Source organism: Parambassis ranga, chromosome 9 (assembly GCF_900634625.1).
Source record: "Parambassis ranga chromosome 9, fParRan2.1, whole genome shotgun sequence".
In the NCBI taxonomy this organism is placed as follows: Eukaryota; Metazoa; Chordata; class Actinopteri; family Ambassidae; genus Parambassis; species Parambassis ranga.
Window position 1 is genome coordinate 15966971 of NC_041030.1, and position 13820 is coordinate 15980790.

The 13820-nt window shown below is 43.8% G+C and overlaps 1 protein-coding gene across 2 annotated transcripts in view; it reads right to left on the minus strand.

Annotated features, from left to right (window-relative positions):
• The window catches only part of sema6a (sema domain, transmembrane domain (TM), and cytoplasmic domain, (semaphorin) 6A), a 103880-nt gene that overhangs the window by 40278 nt on the left and 49782 nt on the right, over positions 1-13820 (minus strand). For both annotated transcript variants that reach the window (XM_028413689.1, XM_028413688.1), the window contains exons 4-9: positions 11132-11192; positions 9810-9872; positions 9134-9235; positions 2391-2481; positions 1099-1218; positions 521-609 (exon numbers count right to left, since the gene is read on the minus strand). In XM_028413689.1, coding sequence (XP_028269490.1) covers positions 521-609; positions 1099-1218; positions 2391-2481; positions 9134-9235; positions 9810-9872; positions 11132-11192 — 526 coding nt within the window. The remainder of the gene's footprint in view (positions 1-520; positions 610-1098; positions 1219-2390; positions 2482-9133; positions 9236-9809; positions 9873-11131; positions 11193-13820) is intronic.

Genomic DNA, 13820 nt, shown 5'->3' on the forward strand with positions numbered 1-13820 from the left:
TTAAAGTGCATATTAAGCAATATAATTTGCATTTTCTTCTACCAATTAAACCTTCCCAAGGCAGGGTCCAGAGCTGAATTGAGGAGATTAATCAAAAATAAATGGCATCCTTCTGGTGTAATACCTGAGGAAACCTTTCCTTTTCCCAGTTCGTGACATTTCTCACAGACTCTTGGGTGGAATCCCTCTTGGGATACATTGAGACGATAGGTCAAATGGGAGCGCTGCGGGACGATGGCGGACGTGCAATTCAAATGTTATATTTAGACTTCAAAATGAGATCTCCAGACATCCATAGATTTTCTTTTGAATCTATTTTAGGGCCTGCATCCTGCCCAGTGGTTAAGTGTTGCTAAAAAAATGTTTTGGCCTCTTTACAGCCCCTGAAAGCCTCCTTCCCGTTATGTGATACACCCATATCCTGTTAGTTTCCTGTGGCACTTCCTGATTCTCCCAGTAAATAGGAAGTCACCGCTGATTAGAGTTCAAACAACAGCAGAAGAATAGGTCCTGTGCTTACCTTTCCCATGGTGTTGTACTCCATAGCAATTTCCCGAAAGAAGAAATAGATGAAGTCCCCATAATCGACTGCCTGGACAAAGTAAGGCTCTGCAGGAAGAAGAAAAAAAGGAAAAGAAATGTGAGCCAAAGTGTCGTTTTGCCGTGACAAAACAGTTCTGACACCATATTTCACAGTAAACAGGCGGAATATCTGTCATATTATGCAGAAAAGCACCGACTGTGAGCACTGAGAGCTTCAATCTATCATCCATCATATCAGCGAAATAATTTGCATGCAGGAAAAGACAGATCTCTCTATTGAATTTTGACAGACTGGACAATTTAAACTCCATGCAAGAAGGCAGGTCGGCCAAATAACGGCACCAAACAGAGCATGCAGCATTAGCATAAGTGCTTCTGCTCTTCATACCTGCGTTCACACACCGAGGTGCAAGGACATGTTTGCACATAAATCATAAGTCCCAGAAAACAAACATAGTCAAGCATGCATGTAAAAACCCCAGTTTGTTTTCTCACTTGTCACTCAGCTTGGTGCTCTCCAACCACAGCGACTTTGTTTGTGTGTCCCCCACTCACCTTTCAGCCATTTGGAGTCGTGTTTGACAGTGCGCAGAGTCGGGCTGTCTCCAAGGCTACGATAGATGACCGCATCGATCGCAAGAAAGTCTGTTACGGTGGCCGAGTACAGCTTGCCATCTGGAGAGGACAGACCACACGGACAGAAAGAGCAATAAGGGGGAAAGATGAAGATGAAGTTGAGGAAAAGAATGAAGAGAAAGAGAGCCATGAAGAAAGAGAGAAAGATGAAGAGAGTGAAGTTAAATCAAGACAGAAACACATAAAGCACTCAGAGATTTCTGAGGCTGGGTACACAAACATGTTTCAGATGGCTCAGGCCTAGAAAATGAATGAATCACAAAAACCGAAGGCTTCTTTGATGGACAACAAACAGGCTGAACACACACACACACACACACACTCAAACATGTTTCACATTTGTAATTGCAAACACTGCAATGTGCACAAACACTGAGGGCCTGCACACACTTACAGGCACACACGACAACACAATCCACCATCGGCATGACCTCAGCCTGCCTTGGATATAACCACAGTGGAAACTCAAACTACATAATTGAAAGGATAGCAACCCTCTTGATTACTCAGAGCTTCCACCTCCTTCCAAGTGGCTCTGCTACACATTAGCTGGTCAAGCTAAGGAGTTTGCTCTCGTGCTGCAGAGCGGCAGGGACAGCTCATCAATAGTGCCATAAATCGGTTCACAGCAAATGTGAACGGAGGACTGGATGTCTTTAGCAGCCCGTGGGTCCGCTGCATCAGAGGAATCACACCCGCCAACGGAAAGCTGACTCACTCTGGTCCCTTCCATTTGTGACTTATTTTTAATCTTATGCATTTTGAAAGAAAGTGAATGAGCATGACAGAAAAGAAGAATAAAAGCCACAGACTCTGTTTTTACTGTTGCCACGGCACTGTTTCCAAAGAGAATCTAATGAGAGGCGAATACTCTGACACAAATGTAGCCCCCAGTTTGATGATTCGCTCTAGTGCGTGTTGTCGGAGAACCATTGCCATTAGAATAAACCGCAGGGTATTAAGAATAATATTAAATACAACCGCAACTAATCCCTCACTCAGATACACTCAACTTTCCCATCTAGCTCACACATGTTCCAATGTCTAATAACTGCAGATAGGAGAGTATTGGGATTAATGTTTTTGCCTCATGGCAGTTGAAAAACAGCAGAACTATCATTGTCTACATTCATCTCTTGGAAACTTGTATTTTTCTCATTTTGGACCACAAGCACAACTTGCCACACAGATGCAGTCATGTTTAATCTTACCAGCAAAGAGGGCAACATTGGCGTGCTTGGCGTCATACGGACAGCGTGCCATCCCACCGATCTCATCGCCCAGAGCCTCCAGGGTGTCCATCTACGGGCAAAAATGAGGTGAAAGGTCAGGAGGAGGTCAAAACAATGTAGTATGTGGTGTCAAACAAGACAATAGACTGAAAATAAAACTTTAGGAAGAGTTAATTCCCTTTTAGAGGTGAAAATCTAAGGGCACTAATAAAAATAAACACGTTATAATGAAGAAATATGGTGTGAGTCATTGTAAAATTACCCCAAATTCTGTGTTACACAACTGTCAGTGTCCGTCAGACTGCCCTAAACTAATATACTTTGGATGCCACTGTGGTGTCCTACTGAGGGCTGTCAAAGCAGCCCATCTGGGAGTATCTGGGAAGCTGTCATGGTGCGAGGTTTAAAAAAAAAAAAAAAAACAGACATTCTCCACAGCAACATGTTTCACAGTATGGGTGGATTTGGTTACACTTCCCCCCCGCCATCTTTTATCCTTCAAATGTACTAGTGTCAAAGAAGAGTTAACTACCCTCAAGACAGATCAACCCATTTACTGCAGCGCTTCCCTCTGCCCTGATTTCTAAAGTCTGTGCTTTTTGCTGGGCATAAGAAGAAAATGGGTGAGCACACAGCCCTGAGCGGGGAACGTGAGAATTTTTTACCAAACCACAGTCGTTTTTAAATAGCAGATCATACAGTAGTCATTAAAGCCTCAGCTTTTGTCTGGTGCTAAGAGCTTTTCCTTGGGCGAAACTTGTTCCCTGATTTGTTGTGTTTCATACTTAATTCTGCACCAAGACAGCAGGAGTGTAGTTTCTCTAATGTGTTATTCAGACACTCCATTCCTCTGCACTATTTTCAGTCGTTGTCCTTTGTTAGCAGGAAGATCTCTGTGAATTGGAATGTTGACAAGTTTTTCTTGTTGTGCACCCGTTTTAGTTGCAGTGCGATTGGCCCGGCACGGCGGAAGATCAGATGTGGGTGAAAGGTCACCATCATCCCACCATGGGCAGGCTTGTCTTACGCCTCAGGACACTCTCTTAGCCTGGCTAAAAACCACGGATACACACAAGCACACAGGCCTAAGAGGAACCACACAGCTCTGACGAAGAGGCTGAGGTCAGAGAAGATTACTACACACACAGTTTGCCAACAAAGCTCACAATACATAGTCATTTTTCTTCTCTATCTCTGTTTCCATCTATCTCTTACTCTGCTTCCCTTCTTCCTCACTTTCTCCTTTTCTCTTGACAAAGAGGAGCGCCGCTTGCCAGGCCTGCAAACTGCTTACGCCGCCCTTTTCTGGTCTCTAAACAGGTCATTTTGTTTTCTATTCCTGTCTCGGCGGAAACGGTTATCATCTGCCCACTAAAAAGGTCACACACACACGCCGGCGCAATGCTGGAAAATCTTGCCAGAGAAATTGTTGAGGCTGATTTGGCAGAGAAAATTACAAGTGACCTTTCACAACAAACACAGAACCACCAGCAGCAGCGGCAGCAGCAGCAGGAGTGCGTTTCTCCATCTCTCATTTCTTCTGTTTGTTCAGAAATTACAGGAGGGTAATATATGGAGGAAAGCTGGACATATATTGTTATTAGACAGTGGAGACTATAATTATAGATTAGACTGAGTTAATCATAAGAGACGTGAGTCGCTGAAGGTCAGGTGTGTCTACTGAATCAGTGTGTACGGGGTGACATGGGAACTCGGTTAAGCTTGAAACGTCAGCAGCCTCTGTGTCATCGACCTAATGCAAACACTGCCTCCTCCTCTGACACATCACAAACATGCACTCACATATCTGTAACACCACCACCACCACCACCACAGCCCCCACCACAACTCCTCAGCTTGATTTCACAAAGGTAGTGACCTCTGTCTGCTGGGCATGGCCGCCTGTCACTAATCTATTCCTGCCTTTGAAGAGAGGAAGACACTCCCAGTCCGGCTGCAGATACGGCTTCAGTCAAGCTGGCATGTGAGGAGAAACAACAACCTTTCTTCCCCCATCATTAGCTTTGTCTGAACCAATATCCATTTTTTAAAAAAAATAAATAAATCCATAAAACTGCTGCTGCATTTTTCAACATTACCATGAAGAAATCTGATGCCAGAGCAGCCCGCCTTGTTTACCTGGGAGACATTATTATTGCTGTCAAGAAAGAAATGCCTCTGCTTTGTTGCAAAACACAATTCAAAGTAATAGGAGGGGAACAGTAGCAGCACTGTCACACATCACCAGGCCTGCCTTAACAGCACACTGTTCTGTAGGGACCGAGCAGATGAATGTACAGTAACCTTGGCTTCGGGTGCAGTGTATCTAGATGAATTAATTACTATAACAGCTCATTGGTGTTTTCCATAGGCTATATGCTAATTAATTAGACAAACACAATGTAGATTCAAAACATGCCCATCAGCAGGGTTATAATTGGTTCAGTCTTGGCTCCGGTATGCAGGGTTAGGGATACTCTTCAGATTCTGTGTCTCTTGTTTTTTTATGAGGACTCTTTTATGGGCTTTATTCATCATTGCAGAGGGATTTGTGAAATCTTACTGAGGACAAATATAGGGCAAACTGAGCCACTTATTAACGATATGTCTGAAACAGCTTGCTTGAAATATAATGGACTTGTCAATTTACCCTCATGAGGCCTTTGTGACAGTGTTTGCAAAAATAACACCAGATAAATGGCAAAAGTGAGATATTGTCCTAATTGTTGGAGTCTCAAAATGCAGTTTGTGACATCTGTATAACACCCAACAGTCCCAATCAGTCGACAGGGCATTAAACTAATCAGCACAAAATCTATATAATGTCCAATTAAGCCCATGTGCAAACAGATCTGATTATTGCACTGGAATGTTCAGCCAGTAAGTGTACACATTGGAGATGTGTAGCACCCTTGCTAACAGTGCCTTGATTATGGCCAGTCTCCTCCGCTGTGCTACATTTGTCCAACTTCTAACTTTGTTTATATGTGACTTTGACTCTGTCCATGTGTAAAAATGCCCAATGGTCCCCTGCTACCAGCATGCTAATAAATATTTCAGCTTTGTGACCTACAGTTTGCAGCTGAGCTCCAGCTACATGTCTTTGTATGCAATCCATATTTCCACCTGCAACAACCTTCTCCATCCATAAAGGTCAAGTGCACAAGTTCACACCTGGGCCATAAGCGGCTGTGTAAACCAAACAAGGACATATCTCCCTGGGAGATTAATAGTCATGGCCCATTTCTCTGCAACCTGTTTCAGAGCAGCAGGAGGACGAAACCTTTCGCTGACCAGTTTTTACACCAGAGCAGGAAGTCTGCTGAACTAAATGTGTTATTTTAAGCAGCAGGATCAGAAGCTCACAGGAAAGTGATTGAACAGTACTTGCACAGGTATTATTATGATTTATCATAATAATAATAACTTTTATACTATTTTGTCTTGTAAGGAACATTGTGTTAGGTACAGCTTCTGGAACAGGTGACTGTGGATGGATTTTCACCTGACTGATTACAATAAATCCCTCAGTGTGCACACATCATTTCAAATGCAAAGGCACAGAATGGATGAAATTTCCCAGTACACCTCAGTCCACCAGCATCAAGTTGAGGACACATCACCTGGGAGCCGATGCCTCCAAGACGCCCCACCGATCCCCCCCGCTTCACCCAGCAACAGGCGATGAAACTGACTCCAGTCATATATCAGCCCAGCTGGATCGGGTGTTTATTATTACAACACAGCAAGGGAGTGACAGAGGGAGAAAGCAACAGAGGGAAAGATGGCGGAGTGGTGGGAGCAACGGAGGGGGAGAGGAATTAAGGCTGGCAGGAGGAGAGAAGGAGAGAGAGAGAGGGGGGGGGATGAATAGAGGGAAAGACGATGTTGGGTGCTATGTGGTGCTAAGGGACTGTGCCATGCTGCCAAGGTGTCTGTCTCTGTTCTTTCTATAGCGTTACAGTGTGTGTTTAAGCAAAGGTGACACTGCCAGCACGGGATGAAGGCACAACGAGAAGAATCGATACATTTGTGAGGACATTTAGAGACTGGGAGAAAAAGAAAAATGTAACGAGGTGCAAAATGTGTAAGAAGACAAAACAACATGGGATCTGTGGTGGATTGGGCGGATACCCTCCTTGCCCCCTTTGTGTCTCCCTCCCCTCTGTTTCCCTCCACCTCTGCTCTCCCTCCATGCCTCCCATCCCCTCCCGCTTGCCCTCACAGTGTTGTTGATTAATGTGGGATGAGGCTGGCCCCAAAACAGAAGCTCTTTTCAGTGCTGTCACACTGGGGAGATGGAGAGGCAAACTGTGGCCAAGGTGGATTTAACCACAAACACACACACACACACACACACATTTTTGACCAAGCAGAGTGGATGAGCCCAGCACGCCATCAAAGGCCTGGTATCTGCCCAGAGAGTCTGCCAGCCTGCCAGCACAGTGTGTGTGTGTGTGTGTCTGATGCTTTTGTAGAATGTGTGTTGTAAGGTTGCATGTTAGCACAGTTGTCACAGTTTGTATGGGTGCATACACACATTTGTATATCTATAAAAAATGCATACATGTTTGTATTTTTGTGTCCAAGTGGTTATCATTTTTGTTGCATGATTTTGTTAACGCCTCAATTATTTGCTGTCTTCAGCACAGAATATTGTCATTTGAATGATGTTTTTTAAGGAAGTGAGCAGTAGTGATGCTTGTGGTTTTATTATATCGTTGTGGACAGATGTTTCAATTTTCAAAAAATTAGTAAATCAAACTAGACAAGCATGCTTTTCATTTTTATGTTATTCCTGCCGTGTTTTACAACACTTCCTCTCCCTTCCACTCAACTCCAGCAGGCTATAGCAGCAATATCAGTGCAGTAACAGCTAAAACACAAACCTTGAAACCATAACCGTAGGCACTATAAAAGCTAACCACGCCTGATAAATGCAGAGGCATAAATTCCACTTTCCCTGCAGGAGGAGTTGGTGAATTGAAAGACATCCACTCTGTGTGCTTAGCATGCTGAACCACAAAAGCAACGAAGCGGAGATGTCTTGTTTTTCTGGTAAACAGATCTAGTGAACCAAAGCAGGAGAGTTTTCCCCACAGGCTACCTAGATAACATCTCCGTGTGCTGTGACCATCACATCACATCCTAACAAACCAAACAATAACCTCTCCTTCAGGACAGAAGCACTGCACAGTCTCTCTCGCTGTCTGCTCGTCTGTCTTCCTCTGTCTTTCTTTTCTTGTTCTTATTCAATTTTTTTCCAGTGTATATTTCTTCCTCCTACTTGAATAAAATGACAATTGTTTTGGTCTTTGGTTGGTTTTGAATCTTAAGCATAATATGCACCTGAAAATTAATGACAACCAATTACAGTTGCTTTTCTGTCCTATCAGTAGTCCAACACTTTTTGCAAATGAACCAAGGCCGACTCTCTGTAACAGAAATTACAGATATTTCACATAAAAACATCATATTTATGCCACCAAGGAAGGAAGAAATTGGGACATTTTCAGCCCATCCATGCTGTCCATCTGCCTCCCTGTATACCAAACGTCCTTCTCTTCTGCCTGTGTACCTTTTATATTGACATATTTTTGTCCGCCAAGTCAATCTTAATGTCTACCTGCTCTCTTTATTGACCCGAGGTCAATAAAATGCATCATTTCTTTTCATGGTTTGACTTTTTCCTGATGGAATTTTGAAACTATTCCAGACATGCCCACACAAATATGACCAGGAGGAATGTTTACAGGAGAAGGTTGAATTAGGTTTCAGACCAGTGTGTGTGTGTGAGTGCAAGAAGGTGGTTGGGTTTCTCTGCTTCTAAATCGAGCATGTCAAAGTACACCTGGAGATAAAGACATAGAAGGAGGTCCTGCTGAGTTGTGAAAGTCATCCATCTATGTCCATATCCCTGTTGCCCCCTCCTGTGAGCTCTCACATGACTGGGGTTGAAAAAAGTACTCAAAAGTGTGTTTGTGTGTGTGCAACAGAGCAGCAAAAAAAAGTTTAAAGAGGCCAAATTATGCTCATTGCCATGCTGCAAATTTGGGGGGTCTGCCTGTTTTAATGTACAATATGTTGGAGTTACTGGTTCTTTAAGGCCCTTCACAGTCTGGTCTGATTAGACAGATGCCCCTTTCTGGCCACTAACAACACCTGGTGCACAAGAGTGAGATTAAAACAATGAAGTCTCTTCAACCTCAATGCTCGCCATCTTGGCAAAGTCATGTAAAAAGAACCATTTTTCTAACTGGCAGCCAAAGAAGCAATACCACACTATACAAATGTGAACCAATTAGACTATATGTTTATTAGGTAGCCTGTAATGATTCAGTACCACAAGCTGCGGACTTAATAGATCACTGCATATCTTTTCCAGAACACTGCCCTGCCAAAAGTGATGCCCTACACATGTATGCACTTGGTGCACACATTGTGCTGCAGCATGTACTAATGAATTATAGGGTGATGTAGATGGGTAACAGAAGGAAAGGCCAGACAGAACAGTGTTTTTAGTGGGAAAAAAGTAAATCCTCCTCTGCAAGCACAAAGAACCATATGGCACATTAAGAAAAAGGATAACCTCAACTGGCCTCTTTAAGACACATTATTTGTTGAGTATAGATTATGAGTGCCTGTCACTGAGATAAAGAAAGGGGCAGAAATGCTGTGTATTAACCTTATGTGTGTATTCTCAGATCCCTGTGCTTCCTTACCTTGTAGGTTCGACAGGCGGGGTTAAAAGCATTTGTTCCACAAACAAACAAGGTGTCATCATTTTGCTGCAGGAGGACTTTGATGAAATTGTGGCACTCATCCTTCAGGGAGCGCGGGGCAGCAGAGGAAGAAAGAGAAACGGAAGAAATTAGGTCCACGGTGACATTAGTGTCTTTCATAATAGATACTTTCACATGTGGCTTGTAATACAGGAGACTCTTTCTTGTCGTTCTTTTGAAGTACGGCATGTAGTGCTCTACAGACAAGTAAGAGGCGTGTGTGCAGCAAAATAAAGACACTTACATACTGCAGGTTTGTCGAACATAAACAAATTAATCTTTCTTTTTCAGTGGAAGGAAAATAAAATTATACTGCCATTAGATATGAAGACTCCCTCTGATGTGCTCCATTAATCACGATAGCAGAAGGTTATATGAACTGCGGGGAGTGTGTTATTGCACCTTCAGGGTCTCGTGTCAGTTAATGTGTGTGTGTGAGAGAGAGGGTGAGACAAAGGAGAGGAGACATTGAGAGCTATTGTGTCTGCCACAGGTCGTCTGCAGTGTACAATGTGTGATTGACTAACGAAGTGTTTTGTGAAGAATAGGGTGACATTTGTTCTATAAATGAAGCACAGGAATGTGTGTGTCAGTGAGTGTGTGTGTGTGTGTGTACCTTGTGCTTCCCTTTCATTCTGCAGGTATCCACATCTCCCTGTCTGGACTTCCATGTCATTTTCTGAGAGAAAAAAAGTGAGACCAATAAATTACAGAGAGCACTGAAGATAAGCATCAATAGTCAATAATAATCAGTAATGATCATCTGACATTCTTTGTTATTGATTCTCTTCACGGGGCACCTGCTCTGAGGTGAACTTTATTCTAAGCACTGTTTGGAGCTCAGTTTACCTCCTTGAACGTCAAACTCTCTGCCAGAGAGAAGAAAATACGATACCGACCCCGGATCAAAGTCCTGAGTTCTGTCCAAGGACAGAACTCGGAGCAGAGAGCCGGTTTCTTTGGATTGATAGGCTGTCCATCCTTGTGCACATGTACATACACACAAGGCCTGCCTTGGCCTGTGGGTCAAATCTAGCCCACTCCTGTCAGTCAACCCCAAACAAACACTGTAACACACACTTACGAGTTAGTGCTATCCAGCCACACACACACGTTATTGCACATATACACCTCTGTCGTCCCTGCCCCTGTGTGGCCTGAGGGTCAGCGCTGAGCCTCCGGTTCAGGCTGCTGCGTACCGCCACTGTTGTACAACATGTTTGGAGCTCAGCCACTGATTAAAGACCCCTCAGTCATCAATCAATCTGCACATCTACCACCAGCCTTTCATCTGCAGCCCGCTCTCATTAGGACCCACTCGCCAGGCTTTGACATTGAAGTGGATGAGGCGGTGGAGGGACGGCGGGTTGTTGTACACGTGAAAACGGCCTTGTTTGAATTCTGTTTGCATGCATTATATTAAGGGCAAGTGATGCCAGCGAGGAGTGGCTGAAATGGAATGGAGAGTGGGTTCTTACAGTGGAGGGTCTAGTATGTATGAGGCTTTTTGAATGAGCTGCAACTCTATGGTGTATGGTTTTTCTCCCCCCCTTTGCCTCCATATTGTCTTTCTCACCCTTCTGTAATTTTCCCTCATTTTACCTTTTCCCTGCTGATCCTCTGCTATCCCTCCCCCTCACTTCCTCTACTGCACTCACAGCTTCCGTTACACACCCATCAGCCCTTCCACTGTCCCACTGATGAGTGTGGATGACGCAGGCAGTTTGCTAGCTGATTGATTGGATAATCTTCTTAACGGGGTCACCATGGTGAACACTGCAGGCTCACACCGGTGAGAGGGTGAGTAAGACTGCTGGCAGGCGCACCCACGTGCACACAAACACACAGCAGTACTGAGGGTGAGGTTATTAGGGTTACATTGTCAATCAGAGCGCAGTGGGAACAACACATCCTCAAAGAGACAGACGTCTCACTCACCTTACTGAAAAAGATCTCGTCACTGTTGGCAGTGTCTGTGTCCACCGTGTATATGTGATCCCTGTGAGCGATGAAGGGAGGGCGAGAGAGGTTGAGGAAAAGCAGGGAGAGAAAGGGGAAGATGAGAAGATAAGAGGTCAGACAGCGGCAGACAGTCAAAAATTCAACAAACAATAAACCATTTCTCTTCTTCTCTGTTTTTTCCCCTGCAGGCAGCAAACATCGTCAGAAAATGGGGCTTTGTATAAACTTTGTTCAAACTTCAAAAAATGACAATAAACAAAAGGAGGCCAGCGCTATTTGCTCTGTCAGACAGAAACAGTCAACAAAGGTTTAGAGCACTGCGGCGCAGGCCTGGGGACAAAAGCCTCTTTGTCCCAGAGTAAGGTCTTGAAGGGGGGGTGGAGGGAGGAGGGAAGGTTGAGACGGGAGGTGCCAAGTCACTCAGAGCTGTTCAGGTCAATTAAGCCTAGTGTTTGAGCCACAGGAAATCTATACTAACACTCATTATAGCTCAGACAAGAAGACTTATGTGTGCTGGCCTGGAAATATACAGGCTTCTCCTGTATTACACAGTCCAGCCATAAAGGCCCCAGTAGGGCATATGGAAGACATAAAACACACAAGGGTTAACTACATCTCAGACAGACGGACCGGCTGGTTGACTAGGCATGTAGCTACACCTACTTACCATGGAGAATTAGGGTGCAGACGGGGGGTATAGAAGGTGTTGGTGGTGGTGAAGCAGGATGAGGCAGAAAGAAAGGGGGATTTATCTCATTTAAGGAGGGAACCAAAGGTGACCATGCCAAACGATGTAACTGCTTTAATTTGTTGGAGATTAGCTGTTGAACGTGTTTTTAATCAAAGTGTGTAACAGTGGCATCGTCAGACTCACGGCTTAATTACGTTCCAGCTCCCCAACCTGCGCTCAGTCAGCCTGCCTGCCTTGCTCTCTCATTAACTAAATCTAATAAAGTCTTCGGAGGAACAGGCATCTTGAAATGAATCCACTTATATCGCCTTCCTGGGGGCCACCACTGTCTCCCGGTCTACTGTACATTATCAGCCACCATGCTTAAATTGAATAATTCATCTTTGAGAGAGAGGTAAGAAATTAAGAAAACAGCAACTTCCTTACCACTTTTACCTTAATTGCTGTGATATGTCAGAACTGACAACAACTTAATATTTCAGTATAAAATGTGGGTAAAGAGCAAGTCGTAAGTCACTGCATCCTTTCACTTGTTTGAGCAAATGCAAGATGCTGCCATGATTAAAAACGTCTCAGGCCAAAACCACACACTGCACTGTAAAATGTTTTTCATTAAGATTCACTGGTTGCACTAGTATTACACTACTCTGTCCTAATTGATCTGGACTGAATTTCCTGGGCTTCTATAGGGCCATGTTTCATTGTTTTCTCCTCCTACTTCCAGTGTAACAGGATAGCCTAACACAAAAATCTAATTTACTGTGGCAACTAATTCAATTAAAAACTGCAATTTATGAAAAAAAAATCAATCAGGCTTCTTTCATTATGCAGGAACGACAGAAATAAAAAAAAACTAATGTGATGGGTAATATGATTGCAATGTTCTGATGCGTCTCCTTAAGTTTTGCAAGTTGTTCATTTAACTTCACATATATCTTTATAATAAAATTCAAACTTTATATTAAAAGAGACAAACTAAATCAAAAGCCATTAAATCAGAGGATTATATGGCGGATTTAGTGTAATCCCCTGGGTTATTTTACTGCCTGCAATTTCAAAGGAGCTCATGAGTAATCTGTAATTGACTGCTCCATAATTTTCAACAGTAACCTTCCCAGTTATTCTCCCCTGTCTTGTGCCTCTCCTGCTGACAGTGTTCTCGAGGGCCACGGCCTTCCAGCCACAGGGTTTTTGGTTCCAGCAGAGATTAGAGGGAGCCAAGCGATGAGCCGTCCCTCAAACATCCTGACTGGAGATGGAGGAGGACAATGGAGCGGCTGTGTCTGTGTCAACACCAGCTCTACAAACACTCACATGTGCAAGTAGACCCCTGCCTTCTTTTACCCCAAAACGATCTCACACACACACACACACACGTGCACCCGCTCCCCTCTTCAAGCACTGCACCTGAACTCATATTAGAACATAGTCACTTCCCTTTTCTGTATGAGTCACATGTAATAGGGCCAATGTTGTTAAAAAAAATGAGGGAAAACACACACTAAAGTCAACAGGAAAGAAATATGAGACGTTTTTTGGAAAATGCAAAAAAAACTTGAAATCTTTAGAACCCAGATTCATCCTCACTGCAGAGATCTGCCTTCATGAGATCCTTTCCTCCTCCACATTAGATCCTTTTCCCTTTTTCTGCTAAACCATCCATTCTGAATGTTGGAACAGAGAGGAGTTTATTTTTAACAAACTGTTAAAAACTTAATAGAGACCAGTGGGCATGTTCTCCTGACCCAGCAGCCTGCAGTCGAGTCTGGTTTCAGGGCCATTCCAGCCGGCTGAGCACAGTTCAGTCTGAACAAGCTGCAGCCTGGATTGGATGGAAGAAAATATGTCACAGATTTGTCCTACAACCTTTTATTTGTGTTGAGTAATTCACTGTGAATGCACCAAACCTGGAGTCGATTGTTTACTAGAATAGAAGTGTTTACATTACTGCACTAAATCACTCCAACCAGACCC